At 46.3% G+C, this 13,142-nt stretch overlaps 2 protein-coding genes across 2 annotated transcripts in view; one reads left to right on the forward strand and one right to left on the reverse strand.

Annotated features, from left to right (window-relative positions):
• Positions 1 to 6,908, forward strand: part of LOC119157226 (fibronectin type-III domain-containing protein 3a-like) — a 48,409-nt gene extending 41,501 nt beyond the window's left edge. Inside the window, 6 exon segments of the mRNA XM_037407902.1 lie at positions 743 to 892; positions 1,244 to 1,524; positions 2,223 to 2,435; positions 3,089 to 3,255; positions 4,017 to 4,138; positions 4,927 to 6,908. Coding sequence (XP_037263799.1) covers positions 743 to 892; positions 1,244 to 1,524; positions 2,223 to 2,435; positions 3,089 to 3,255; positions 4,017 to 4,138; positions 4,927 to 5,244 — 1,251 coding nt within the window. The 3' untranslated portion in view covers positions 5,245 to 6,908.
• Positions 6,909 to 8,136: 1,228 nt separating this feature from the next.
• LOC119157475 (growth hormone secretagogue receptor type 1-like) lies at positions 8,137 to 10,345 on the reverse strand. Its single transcript, XM_037408458.1, is given in 4 exon segments — positions 8,137 to 8,168; positions 8,513 to 8,767; positions 9,819 to 9,837; positions 9,839 to 10,345. Coding segments are annotated over 4 exon segments (813 nt in total).
• Between the last annotated feature and the right edge of the window lie 2,797 nt (positions 10,346 to 13,142).

Genomic DNA, 13,142 nt, shown 5'->3' on the forward strand with positions numbered 1-13,142 from the left:
CAGAGGTGTACATTGGTCTTGTAAATGTCAGCTGTGAATTTCCATATTAACTGAATGAACTGGGTGACATTTAATCCTCCTTATGGTAACTAATATATAATATATTTAGTTTATCCAGGTGGTAAGAGATGGTGAGTCGTTCAGCCTGGAGAAGAGAAGGCTTTGCGGAGACCTTATAGTGGCCTTTCAGTACTTGCAAGGGGGCTTGGAAGAAAGATGGGGACAGACTTTTTAGTAGGGCCTGTAGCAACAGGACAAGGGGGAATGGCTTTAAACTGACCAAGGGTAAATTTAAGTAGATATTAGGAAGAAATCCTTCCCCGTGAGGGCGGCGCTGGCAGAGGCTGCCCAGAGCAGCTGTGGGTGCCCCGTCCCTGGGGGTGCTCAGGGCCAGGCTGGATGGGGCTGGGGGCAACCTGGGCTGGTGGGAGGTGTCCCTGCCCCTGGCGGGGATTGGGGCTCGGGGGGCTGTCAGCTCCCTCCCAGCCCAAACCAGGCTGTGATGCTCTGATTCAGAATTCTGGTCTGAATTGTGGTGTTGTTGCAGACGTGTGTCTAGATGGAAACCTTTTAATAAGCTGAAGTTAAAATCATGCCCTTGGCTGTGGTGGAAAAGCCCTCAGGTTTCAAGCCCAGTGCTTCCTTTCCAGTGTCTCTATTCATTGTGACAGGGGATCACGCCTGTATGGTGCATGTGTGTATGTGCAACAGCTGAAAGAAAGTTTGTGACTTAAACCCACAGAGCCCTGCGTGCAATGGTGCAGAAATCAGTGAATACAGGCTGGACTGGGGACAGGCGGAAGGGTCGATGCATATCATTTACACTGGCCCTTGCCAGAGTTATGAAGTAAAAGGTCTCACACCTGCAACCACTTACTATTGCAGAGTACAGGTAAGAGAAGCATTTGTTACATGTTACTAAGCCTGTGAACAAGTACATACAGCTTGAAGAAAAACTTCAGCTAGAAATGAATAAAATGATGTACCGTCACCTGCTGATGAAATATAGAAGGTAACTGGTAAATATACTTTCCCTTCTCCCCAAGTCCTTCGTAACTCCATGTATCTAGAAAAGAGGTTTAGATCCAGTGTTGCATGAAATACCAGAAATTTTGCCGTGTTTACATTTTATTCAGGAGATTTTCCATTCTCTTCCAAACTGCATTTTGTTGCATGCAAAAGGAAGCATGATAGACGTGCCTGGTTAGAAAAAACATAGATTGGGTAAACGTCTCCCTTTCAGGCTGTGAATGTCGCTGGAGTTGGGTTGTTCGGTGAGGCTGCTGTGGTGACAACCCCCGCGTCGGTGCCTGCAGCAGTGTCAGTACTGCATTTACTTGAAGAAGATCAAATGGAAATTTTTCTTCCTTTATCAACGTGCCTTGCAATTCAATGGGAAGAACCGTGTTGTCATGGGTCAGAGATCACTGGATATAATATAGAATATGGGGAAAAGCAGCTGGTAACTGTTGGCAGAAATACAAGCCATGTTCTTGAGAATCTGCTGCCTGACACTCTGTACAGGTAATAATTAATCATTTTATTCTGAAACCACATTTGCAGGATTTTTTTAATCAATAGCTTTGAGGGTAGGGTTTTAAATTTTTAGAATAATTTTTCGTTCGGCTTACAGACTATTTGCCTAATTCACTCTGCAACTCCAAAAAACAAGACAGAATTGTCACATCCAGAATGAAACCACGATGTTTTAGCAGCAAGAGTTAAGATTGTTGTGTTAAGGCGGATGTTCTGTCTCGAAGTTAAGGCTTTATTCTAAGTTTTCTGGGATTAGAATTTTTTTTTATTCTGAAGCAATGCATATAATTATGAGTTTATCTCACCAAAAGAGGATGATTATAGGGACCAAGAGTAGAGCAGCTGTTCCGGTGTCACGTGCTTAGTCTTGGTTAAAGCTTAGTTCAGACCATGGACTTTGTCAGTGGGAGGCAAACGACTCGGCATGGAGGACCTGGGCGCTTGTGCACTAAACCCAACAATACTGAGAAACACTGAAGCTTCATTATGTTGAAAACAATGTAACTGTGTTGGCTTGTTTGGAAGGAGATTATTTGTATAGTTAACTTCTAACTGCATTTTAATTACTTAATTGTTTGGAGTTAAATTGTTAAATTCTTTACAAATTTTAACTGTTGCTTTATTACCTAGCAGTTTTTCAGGACCTCAGTAAATTAACCATATAGCTGCTCTTTTCACCTTTCTAGAATTAGAATACAGGCCATAAACAGCTTTGGAGTTGGTCCTTTCAGTCATTCCATTAAAGCCAAAACAAAACCACTACCTCCTGACCCTCCTCATCTTGAATGTGTGGTCTTCAGCTACCAGAGCCTTAAACTTAAATGGGGTGAAGGTCCGAGCAGAGCTTTAATTACCAACCCTACACAATTCAACTTGCAGATGGAGGACAGGTTTGGCAGGTAAGATACTCGGAACATTAAGGATGTATTGTCACTTTACAACTTACCAAGTTTTTAAGACATTTTTTCTCACTTCTGTTTGCACTTTTGCATCCTATCTTTCAACCGGCAATGCTGTTAATAGCTGTTGCACAAATATTTACTTGTAAACAGTAAATACCATTTACTGTTTAAATAGTAATATCTTACCATCTTCCTGTGTTGCTGGGTTTGTTTTTTTTTTTTCTACAGTGAAGTCAGTTCGCATGTAAAGAATCGCAGGGTTGACAGCTGTTCTTTAACTAGAAATGACAACTTAGGTACCCAATGTGTGCAAGGGTTGTTCTCTGAATTCAAATCAAGAGTTTGGTCATGTAGTTTCGTTGTAGCCTGTGTATGGCTTGTAGGCAGGTTGAATGAATGCTTCGTGAATATAAATTAAGACTTCCCCACCAGTATGAATGGTGTGTGTTGCTGATTTAATGCACATCATGAACCAATTATAACAATAACAGAGGTCAAACTGCCTAACATTCATCGTGTGTGCATGGAGAAAGCTGGGGCACCCAGAATGTATTGTCACTTTTTTGTACTTAGATATGAAAGTGTTCCACTTATGGTTCTGATGTGCAAAGGTGTGATTCCTGAATAATTCTAATTTCTGTTTCTTCCAGGTTTGTAACTGTTTATAACGGTCCTTGTCACACATACAAGGTACAGCGACTCAGTGAATCCACTACGTACTATTTTAAAATCCAGGCATATAATGATGCTGGAGAGGGAAGGTTTTCTGAAGTTTACGCTTTCACTACAACTAAGTCTCCACCCGCATCTCTTAAAGGTGAGCTTCACACTGCACAAGGACCCTTCTGCGATCCATTTACGTACTAGATGGAATGCTACAGCCTGACCCTTCTCCCAGCCCAGCATCTTTCCAGGGCCTTCGTGGGGCAGAGAACAGAAACTAGCTGTGGTGGGCTTTATGTTGGTACAAGGGCCGGCATGTGGCCATCTCCTGAACTGTAGCTTTTCCCACCCCAGACAGTGAGGATTTCTTCTACCCTTTCTTAACTGGAAAGTAATTTTTCAGGGTTATTTATCACTTTATATAAGTTACAACAGCATTTGGGCAAATGAAAACACAAGTAATTCCTCTGCTCTGTGCTTTTCCATTATGAACATTAAGGACTGCCATTAGAGAAAGTCGTTCTGAAGATCAGATTGCTAATTACCTGCAGGTAATTGTTTAAAATTTTTCGTATGACTGGTGCCTCAAAGGACAACAGTTACCTTTGCATTGTTAACAAATACATTGGAAAAACCTTCAGCTTTTAGATTTACACTGCCCAGTCATTTGCATTAAACTGAAACATTTTCAATGGACAATGTAGAAAAGCAAAGCATACTTTAAGCCAGAGTGAGAAAACTTCCTTGATGTCACTGAAACCAGTGCCCCTTTGCTACATTAACTGTGAAATGAGTCACTGGTGATTTTGGACCTTTTCTTCTGATGGGAAAAACAAGAACATTTGTAGAGACCATTGTTCTCTTCTAAAATACCCACAAATCACACTTTTTTCTTTTTTTTTTTTTTCCCCCTAGCACCCAAAGCAAATCAGCTGGAAGAAAACACTTATGAAATCACATGGGAACCTTTACAGCCGATGAAAGGAGATGCCATTGTTTACATCCTTCAGCTTGCTGCTGGGAGAGAGTTTGATCAGGTACCTTTTTATTTAACGTCATGAACCTGAGGAGCTTTTTCCATACTTCCAAAAAAGATGTCTGTATTTGAAAGCTGAAATTCTGTTTGGGGACGCTTTTTATTGTGGCAAGGGACTCAACTTAACAATCTTGACTTCCAGGGTGCTTCGTTTTACTTCACAAACGGATCCTCTCAGTGAGACTTAAGTTTACAATGGGTGCAGACAGCTTCCAGCATAGGGTCCTGCCCTTCTGCCTCTTCACGGCATCAAAGGCTGCGCCAGATTAAAGATCATAAAGTTTCATTTCCCTGCTGACCTCTTGCTTGTTCCATAAAAGCGAGTGACTGCGAAGGCAGGCTTGAGAGTCATCGGGAAAGCTGGTTATCTAGAAGTGGGTTAACACTGTTTTACCCAGTTCTTCCAGCATTTCCTTTGGCTCTTTTGTTTGTTTAAATCCTACGTTTTGTGGCATCACTGCCTTTCTTAGTCGTAGACAGCACCTGCCCCACGTTTTTGTGGGAGCTATATGGAACAGGAGTTGAGCTGAACAATTGGGTTTTATCTTCTGAGCTTCACAGTCCAGGTCTGACGGTGTGAGGCATAGCAGGAAGCTTTGGATTATTCACAAGAAAATGAATCGTAAATTCTTCAGAAATAAAAGCTGAGATTTTATTGAGCTGGCTTGAAGAGAACAACTTCAGGCTGTGTCCAGCACTGCGCGCGCTCGTGAAGTGGAACAGAAAGCATTGCGTACTGTTCGTGAGATGCATCCCCTGTAAAGTGGTTCTCTCTCTTCGTCTGACCAGGTGTACAAGGGACCAGAGACGTCCTTCCGTCTGACGAGCTTGCAGACAAACTGTGAATATCGGATCAGAGTCTGCGCTGGCCGTCAGTCCCAAGACTCTACTGGATCACAAGAACTGTATGGACCTTACAGTCCCAGTACAGTGTTCTCATCTCAGAAACAAGAGCTGGTCCCCCAGTGTGCCGATTTGACGACGGAGTTGGCAGAGACTAAGAAGACATTACGTGAAGAGCGCTTCATCGCCATCGTTCTTCTCTGCGGATTTGCGGTGGTTGCTATTTTATTTGCTGTTGTTATTCAGTACTTTGTCATCAAGTAGACGAGAGCCTGTTCAGTACTCAGCTTTTTGTACAGAAGCTATTTCGGGTATTTATGGTTAGTTTAATTAAAATCCTAGCTGGAAATGTATGGTTACATGCATTTCTACTTTTGCTGCTGGCTGACAGTGAGGCTGGGTTGGCAGATCCTTTCCAAATACTGAACACAGATTTCTTGTAGAAAGGGTAATCCTGGGTCCTCTGTAATCAGGGTTAGCTGTTAATAAAACAGCAAAAAAACTGCCTTATCATGCACACTCTTCCTCTCTCCAAATTCAAAGCGGGGCCCTTTGGCCAGTTCGAGAGAGAAGGCATTGACAGAACAAGTGCTTTTCAAGTACAGCTAGAGCAGTGGTAGTCGATCCGCGATGTTTAATCAGGTATCGTTGTAGTTTGGTATACATGGAATACAGCAGCGCAGATGCTTAAGCTTAGAGCAGTACTGCATTGCAAACCTGCATTGCAATTACTAGAGCATACCACATTTAATATACTGTAGAAGGAAAGCAGAATACTGACTTAGCGATATTACTACTTTACAGTTATTTTAATACTTCGGATTCAGTAATAATCATTTCAAGTGTTAAAGTAGAGGGTGCCAGCATTTTTAAAGTTTTAATCAAAATGCTAGACAAAACGTTAGCAGGACGTGATGTACGTACAGCAAAGGCGTTCCTATGTCACATCGCAGAAAAGGCCCCTTTCGTATCGTACATTTCTGAATGAAATGCTTTCTGCTGTTGGTGAGCAGCTGTTGGCCCAATCCACATTTCACTCTCAGTGCCTGAGAGAAAAGTAATTTCCTGTGCTTCTGATTAAATCTTTGCAGTGTTTTCAGAAAAGCACAGGTATTGTCTTTAAGGAGAAAGAGTGCATTTATGATAAATGTTACACTATTTGGCTCAAACTGAGCAAATGTTTTTGTACTATTATTAACCTAAAAATAAAAAGTTCAAACTGCTTTTGGATGCCCTTCTAACTTAATCCGAATTATCAAATTGTACGTGAAAGAACTCTTTTTAGATAACATTTGTACAATGTTTTAAATTACTTGCTATCCCAGTGGTAGCAGCTTCACATTCCATTGTTTTCTAGATGGGAATGTTCAGCCTGCTATGAACTTTTCTGAAACGCGTCCTGTTTGTCTGGGGGGTATGTTTTTGTGGACACTGTGCACTACATATGACTGTTCTTGTTAAATCTGCTCGCGAATACCTGAAGACGAGTCTGACGGCTGTCCTTATAGCAAATACATTGAAGGCTGGAACTCACAGATTTCGAATGTGTTTCGGAGTGGGTCTTCCCAACAGCATTTGGAATATGCCATAGAAAGGTAGATTTAGCGTATCTTGCAAAGGCTGCGGCTACACTTTATATACTTCAGAGCAACGCACTTGTACGTGGAATGTTGGATGTGATAGTGCTACAGGCTAAGTATTTCCAGTAATTAATCACTTTAAGGGTCTTTCTCCTATGGCAGTTGATGAATAATGTTGCGTTATAGTTTGAGGCATTGTGTTGTATTTCAGATATGGAAAACCTAAATTATGACATAGTATCGCTTAATACTCTTAAAAGTAGATTTATGGTGCAATCTGAAATTAATCTTTTCAAAATGTACTCTTCATTTTGTACTCTATTTATTTTGATTAAAAGTCCTGGAAAATGTATGTTTGAATGTATTGTTCTACTTGTAGCAGAACTTTAAGTTAATCATTTATTATATCATAGAAATCTCTCCCTCCAGTGTTGGAAAGAGTTTTATACAGATACTAGTCTTTAGTTTGCAGAAGAGTTTACAATCTGTCTTTATTTCTCTTCATAGCCTACTTTTAGCAGATAAGACTGCCTTTCAGCAAATCTCTGTTGCCAAAGGGTTATTTCTTTAACTCTTAGAACAAAGTTTATAGAGGTTTATTTGGCAATAATATTTCTGATAATTGATAAATTAGGATTGTAGAGCAAATACTAACAAGTCATGACTCCTAAAAACTGAAAAAAAAGTTATTTTGTAATTGCCACAATATTCATGTTTCCAGAAAATACCTGGGGAAAGCCTACTGCAATACAGATTTTTACATCAGCTGTTATCCATTCCAGAACGATGTACCCTAGTGGCATTAATGTATTTAGGTATCTTCAGTTTTCTTGTATTGTAATTTTGAGGTATCTCAAACTTATGTTAAAGTTGCCATGCATTGTATTACTAAATTGTAACTATCAAATAGATAATATATTTAATACAGCCAATAAATAATACAAATGTATTCAAATTTGACTACAGGGCTGTGTGTGGTTTTGTGGATTTTAATCTTACTCAGGGAAAGAAAAGTGATTTGTGGGAACCGTAGTGCAGCGCTGTCCCTTCCCAAGGGCTGTGGCAGCCTGGGGATCGAGCGGTGCCACTTCTTGAGCCCCTTTACGTGGGGTCAGCAGGTGCTGGGACAGCCCCCGAGCTGGTGAGCCGGGCTCGGCGTTTGCCAGTGTTACAACCAAGGGAGATGGGGAAGTTCCTCCTGCTCTCCCTTCCCTCCCCAGCGACTGCCCACCTGTGTGATTTGTCCCTGGTGCGTTCAGGTGAGCTCTGAAGGCAAGGGCTGCTTCTTCCCGCAGAGGTTAGCAGGTACGGGGCCTGACTTTGCAGAAAGTTGGGTAAAGTTTGGATAAAGAACAAGATAAAAAACAGAAAAGGAGGGAAGCAACTCAAGAGACCTGAGGGATGAGTAATAAATCATTTAAGAAGGTGGCAATGTGTTCGTAGTCTTACAAAAGATGTAGTTTCTTAGCACTTTCAAGTACCTTACAGACTGTCTTCCTTGTTGCTGAGAGCAAACAGCTGGCCTGGCTTTGACCTCCACTTTATCTCTCTTGGCTTCTGTTGGAAGAATTATGTTTTACAGGTCTGCAATTAACAAAATGTCTGGTCCTGAAAACAGAAACAAACCCTTTCACAGGAGTCTTGTGGACAGCTCATGCTGACGGTGTGGCTGGTAAGTTCACCGAAGAGAGTAGTCCAGCCTCCCCCTGTCGCATCGTGTGTGTGTCCCCGTCCCGTGCAAGAATAACACGAATCGGTTCTAACCTTCCCGAAACGTTCGTAACGTGTCTCAGGAAACACTTGCTGAGAGGTAAGCCAAAAGGACAGCCTTAAATCTTGTTCCAGTCTCCATATGCACCATCTACCCGGGGTTTAACCCACAGTGCAGCTGGCGAAACACTTGGGTTGTGAGAGCTGCTGAACAGCTGGCACAGAAGACCCCAGTTCTGTACCTTCAGAAGAAACCTCTGCACCCCGGGTCAGGTGCCTGCAGCACTGGCTTCGCTTGTGGTGCAGGATTTTGCTCATCGCTTTCCTGTATTTGTTGTACAGTATGGGGATTATGGAAGCCCCAAGACAGAAGAGGAGCATGGCGATGAGGCTGAAGTACTGCATGAGGTCATCCAGGACAATTTCACTTCGGGCGAAGAGGATTCGGCCAAGGTGGAACGGGAGCCAGCACACCACAAAGGCAAAGACGAGGACAGCTGAGGAGGAAAGAGCACACAGCAGTTTATTCTGCCCCTTTATGTAAGGACCAAGACGTGAGCCTGCAAAGCTAAACCCAGCAAGGACAAGCCCAGTGCCTTGCCCAGCTGCTTCTGTGCTGTGGTTACCGGTCATCTCAAGTGACAAGGACTTAAGGTTGCATACAAAATTAATTGTATGCAATTAAAATAGGGCACGTTCACTCCTGGCCTGAAAATCTGAGTCACCATTGGCATGCTGCGATGGGTATCGGAGGGGAAAGACCAGGGACACGGGAGGTGGGGGCCCCTTGGGGCAGCAGAGGGGAGGAAAAGGGGAGCCAACTGGACCCAGAGGCACTGAGGAAGAGGATGGGAAAACTGAGCGTGCAATAAGCAAACAGAACCTGGCAGGAAACAACCAGTGAGTAGCTGCGGTACGTTTTGCTGACAGTATCCACAGTCGTGGGTGCTGCTGCTGCTTGCCTGCGGAAGGGGGGGGGGGGGCTCGGGGGAGAGTGATCAGAGGGATGGGGTGGGAGGGGGGGGACCCAAACTCCTGGTCTGCACCAAGGCACAGGTACCTGCTGGCACAGGATAACGACCGTGCACAGGTCAGCCCGGACAGGTGGGTTGTTGCTGTCCTGGGTGAAGTCATCGTTGCTAAGCTTGAGAAATTTTGCAAGGGAAATGGCTTTGAAACCTTTCCTTGCTGCAGCAGGGGAAGAGCTTGGTCTGCTATGAAGTCATAGAACTTTTCAATTTCTTTAAATTGGAAATTTAAGGGTTAGAGATGGGGGGAAGAACATGAAGAATGTGATCTCAAAACAACTGAAAGCCACGCTGATGTGCTTCCCTGCGTGTGGTAAGATCCCTAGCCTGCACACGCAGTCACGGACTCCCCTCCACACCAGCAGGAGCCAGGAACACAAATTAAATGTAAATCCATTGATTCTAAATCTGTGTAACCTTGTGTGGCTCATATCTCCTCTCCATCACCCCCTGCACTGCTGTGCAGTGGCAGTGATCAAAGAGGGCAGCTCTTCAGAGCTGGTTTCCAAAATACTCTTACCCAGCACTCTGACAGTCTGCGGTGGCACCTCTTCCTTCCAGCAGCCGCTGCCCACTGCGCCAGAGCTTTCTGCAGATCAGTCCGTACAGCAGAGCCACGCACAGCATTGGCAGGAACAAGTAAACGGTGGAGACCCAGGTCATCGTCTCGAGCAGCCCCATGCGGATCACGCGCTCAATGGACCTGCGCTCCTGGCTCTCCTGGGGCAGGCTGCCGTTGGGGTGTTGCACCCCGAAAAGGAAGAGGATGGGGCCGGCGGTCAGGAGGGAGCAGCCCCACAGAGCCAGGATGACCCGTTTCACCCGGCGCTTGTTGGTGGTCACTTTGGCTTTCAGGGGAAAGCAGACGGCAAAGTACCGCTCTGCGCTCACTGTGGTGATGTGCAGGATGGTGCAGTACGTGCACGTTTCGCTCAGGTAAGTGAAGAACTTGCAGAGAAAATCCCCAAATAAGTAGGGCTTGTACTTCCAAAGGCGGTAGAGGTCCGAAGGCAGGCCAAGGAAGATCAGTGTGTCTGACAGCGCCATGCTGTCAGGAACATGGACAGGTACATGTTCACCGTCATCCTCATCTTGTGTGAACGTCTGAAAATTACTATCGTTATCAGATTCCCAGAGACTCCCAAGAAATATGCCTCTGAGTGAGAAATTTCTAGTGACAGTGTTTTAATGACATTATTAAGACAGGATGGGAAAGCCTTTGTTTGAGCATCAGTCTTCTAACTGAGACAGTCTGACACTTAGCCCTGATTTACTTTCCACTTCAGAAAAGATCAGAGATGATAAGCTGGAAAGCACCAGGGAGGGGGAGGCGAGGGGAAAAGGGGTCAGTGTGAGGGAAAAGGCAAGGGAAGGCTCTGGGAAGCTGGAGGTTAACTGCACACAGCCGGAGAGAGCACAGACACGGTGCAGGAGAGGCTGCGTATGCTGCTCAGCTCAACAGCAGGATGCCTTCAGCCACAGTCTGCGGCAATTTCTCCATAACTGGGGCACAGGCAGAAGTGAGTGGGGTACCCAATATGAAATAAACCTCCTCCATTCCCCTCAGAGCTCTGCTCTTTGCAGTGTTTCTTGTCTGAAGGACTATTCAAAAGCCAGTGTTTTGTAGAGCCAAATAGTGTGGGACTCGGGCTTGAAAGGTCAGTGCCGAACACAGTCGCTGCATTGTGTCGACAGGTCCCTGGTTCTAACATTAGGGAGATTTCTGCTGCCACTTCCAAGAGGCAAATGTTGATGGCTGCGGGTTTTCTTCAAGGGATTTAGGTACCTGGACACCTCAAAAAAAGAAAAATCGTCCATGTGCCAAGGCTTTACTTTGCTGCACCTTAAACATCTCAAAAAAAAAAGTCTAAAAAGAAATCCCCAACGCTTAACTCTGCGCTGGTGACTTGAACGATGCACCCCGAGCAGAGCTGAGCCCTGGCCGGTGCGTGCTCGCAGGGGCTGCACGGCATGCGGCCTGTCATCCCTATTTCTCCGAGCAGAGCCCTCCCAGCTGCGGGGCAGTTGCCTTTGATGAATGTCCCCGGTTTGGCGGTAGCAGACAGAGAAGTCAGCGCTCGGCCTGGCCGCGCCGTGACCCAGTTTCCTGTTTTCCAGTGCTCAGAAACCCCAGTGTCTGAGCAAAGACGAAGGGTGACCGCTCTTTCATTTGCCTGACACATGGTGCCCGCAGCCCACTGAACGCAGGCATCACAGCACGGCCGTGCCCCAGGTGACTGGCAGCGGGGACTAAGCTTTCACGGCCGGGCAGACGCGCTCCAGCTCAGCTGCCCATGAGGGTGGCATCTGTGGCCTCGGGGACATATATCTCCCCTGTGGAAACTGGCTCCCTGTGTTTTCTCCTCGCTGCTGGTTTCCAGGCAGAAATGCTGCGAGTAGCTGCAGCTCTTGGCTGTGCTGCTCAGCCTGGAAAGTCACCTGTGTGCAGCAGCGCTGGCAGGGAAGGCACTCACAGCACAGACAAAACGGCTGAGGGGGGCAAAGGGTCTTTGCCTAGTTTTGGGGTAAACCCAGAGCCCTTTGGCAGTACAAAGTACGTTGGGGTTTTTTACTGCATCAGCAATAAATGGCAGTGACGGCCAACAGCCCGATGATGCCAAGTTGCAGCCTGACCCACAGCCTGCATCCAGTACATAGTGGAAGAGCTCCCCTCCCCCTCTGCCCTAAAACAAGGGGAAAAAAGTGGATTTTGTTTGTTGTCTAAGGTCAGTGTCTGGAATTCATCCTCCGTTCCCTCCTTGCAGGATGTTTTTGTGTAATATACTCTGACTCATGCAAGTCAAATGACTTGGACTCTAACGCCGCAGTGCTTCCAGCCAAGGAGCCCCAGCAGAGGCGTTCTGCCCGCCTGCACCTCCACGCTGGCATGTGCTGGGCACAGGTTTTCCAGCTCCTCCAGCCGCCGCCGCAGCCACAGGGCTGCCTGTGCCCCCCGCCAGGCCGAGCCTGGCACCCCCGTCACCCACAAACCTGCGGCAGGGGGGTCCAGCCGCCACCTCGGTGCAGATACACGGGCCCGGTCAGACGTGAGGGTTAGTTACATTTACATCTCGGAGGGCTGGGTGTAGGGCCCGCAGGTGTCACGCAGCATCCCTGGTGCAGGTGAGAGGCAGGGAGGCTCTCCCTGCCGATGGACTGTTTTGCAACGTGTTACAGGCGTGAGTCAGAGGGAACACACGTTAACAGCTGTTTATTTCTTCTTGCTGTCAGCGAAGCTGGCTCCCCTTCCCCATGATGTCAGCTGCTCCAGCGCGGGTATCGCGCCTCCCTCCAGACCTTGCTTCATTTGGACCATCACAGCTAACGGCAACACTGCTGCAATTCCCTCTGGCATGCTGCTAATCCCTGCTTGACAGCACCACAAGAAAACATTTTTTTGGTTCTGTTTTGCCTCGGAAAGCGAGAGAGAAACTTTTGACAAGACTTGCATGGAATGTACGTGGGGACCATTTGGCTGCCACGAAAACAAGCTTAAGAAGCCCTGCTGTCGATAGTCTCATTTTTATTTAATCCTGGGAAAGCTGACAATTAAAAAAGCGGCCCTCAAAGCTGGTAACGAAGGTACGCACGCTTCTGGCTCATCACGGGGCAAACGGGGGCATCAGGCTGTGACCCCATCAGGCACGGCCGCGCGCTCCTGCAGCACGCTGTCCCCAGGAATGGTTTTGTTAACAAGAATTTCTGCCTCGCAGAAACGCAGTTTGGAACAATCGGAAGCAGAACGGAAGCCCTGCGAACCCAGCCGCCGGCGGGGCCTGGGGAGGGTGTTGGGGGACGCACTGCCCCCCGCCCGCCACCGGGCACCGAACCCCCGGGCTCGGTG

This window comes from Falco rusticolus, chromosome 14, assembly GCF_015220075.1.
Source record: "Falco rusticolus isolate bFalRus1 chromosome 14, bFalRus1.pri, whole genome shotgun sequence".
NCBI lineage: Eukaryota > Metazoa > Chordata > Aves > Falconiformes > Falconidae > Falco > Falco rusticolus.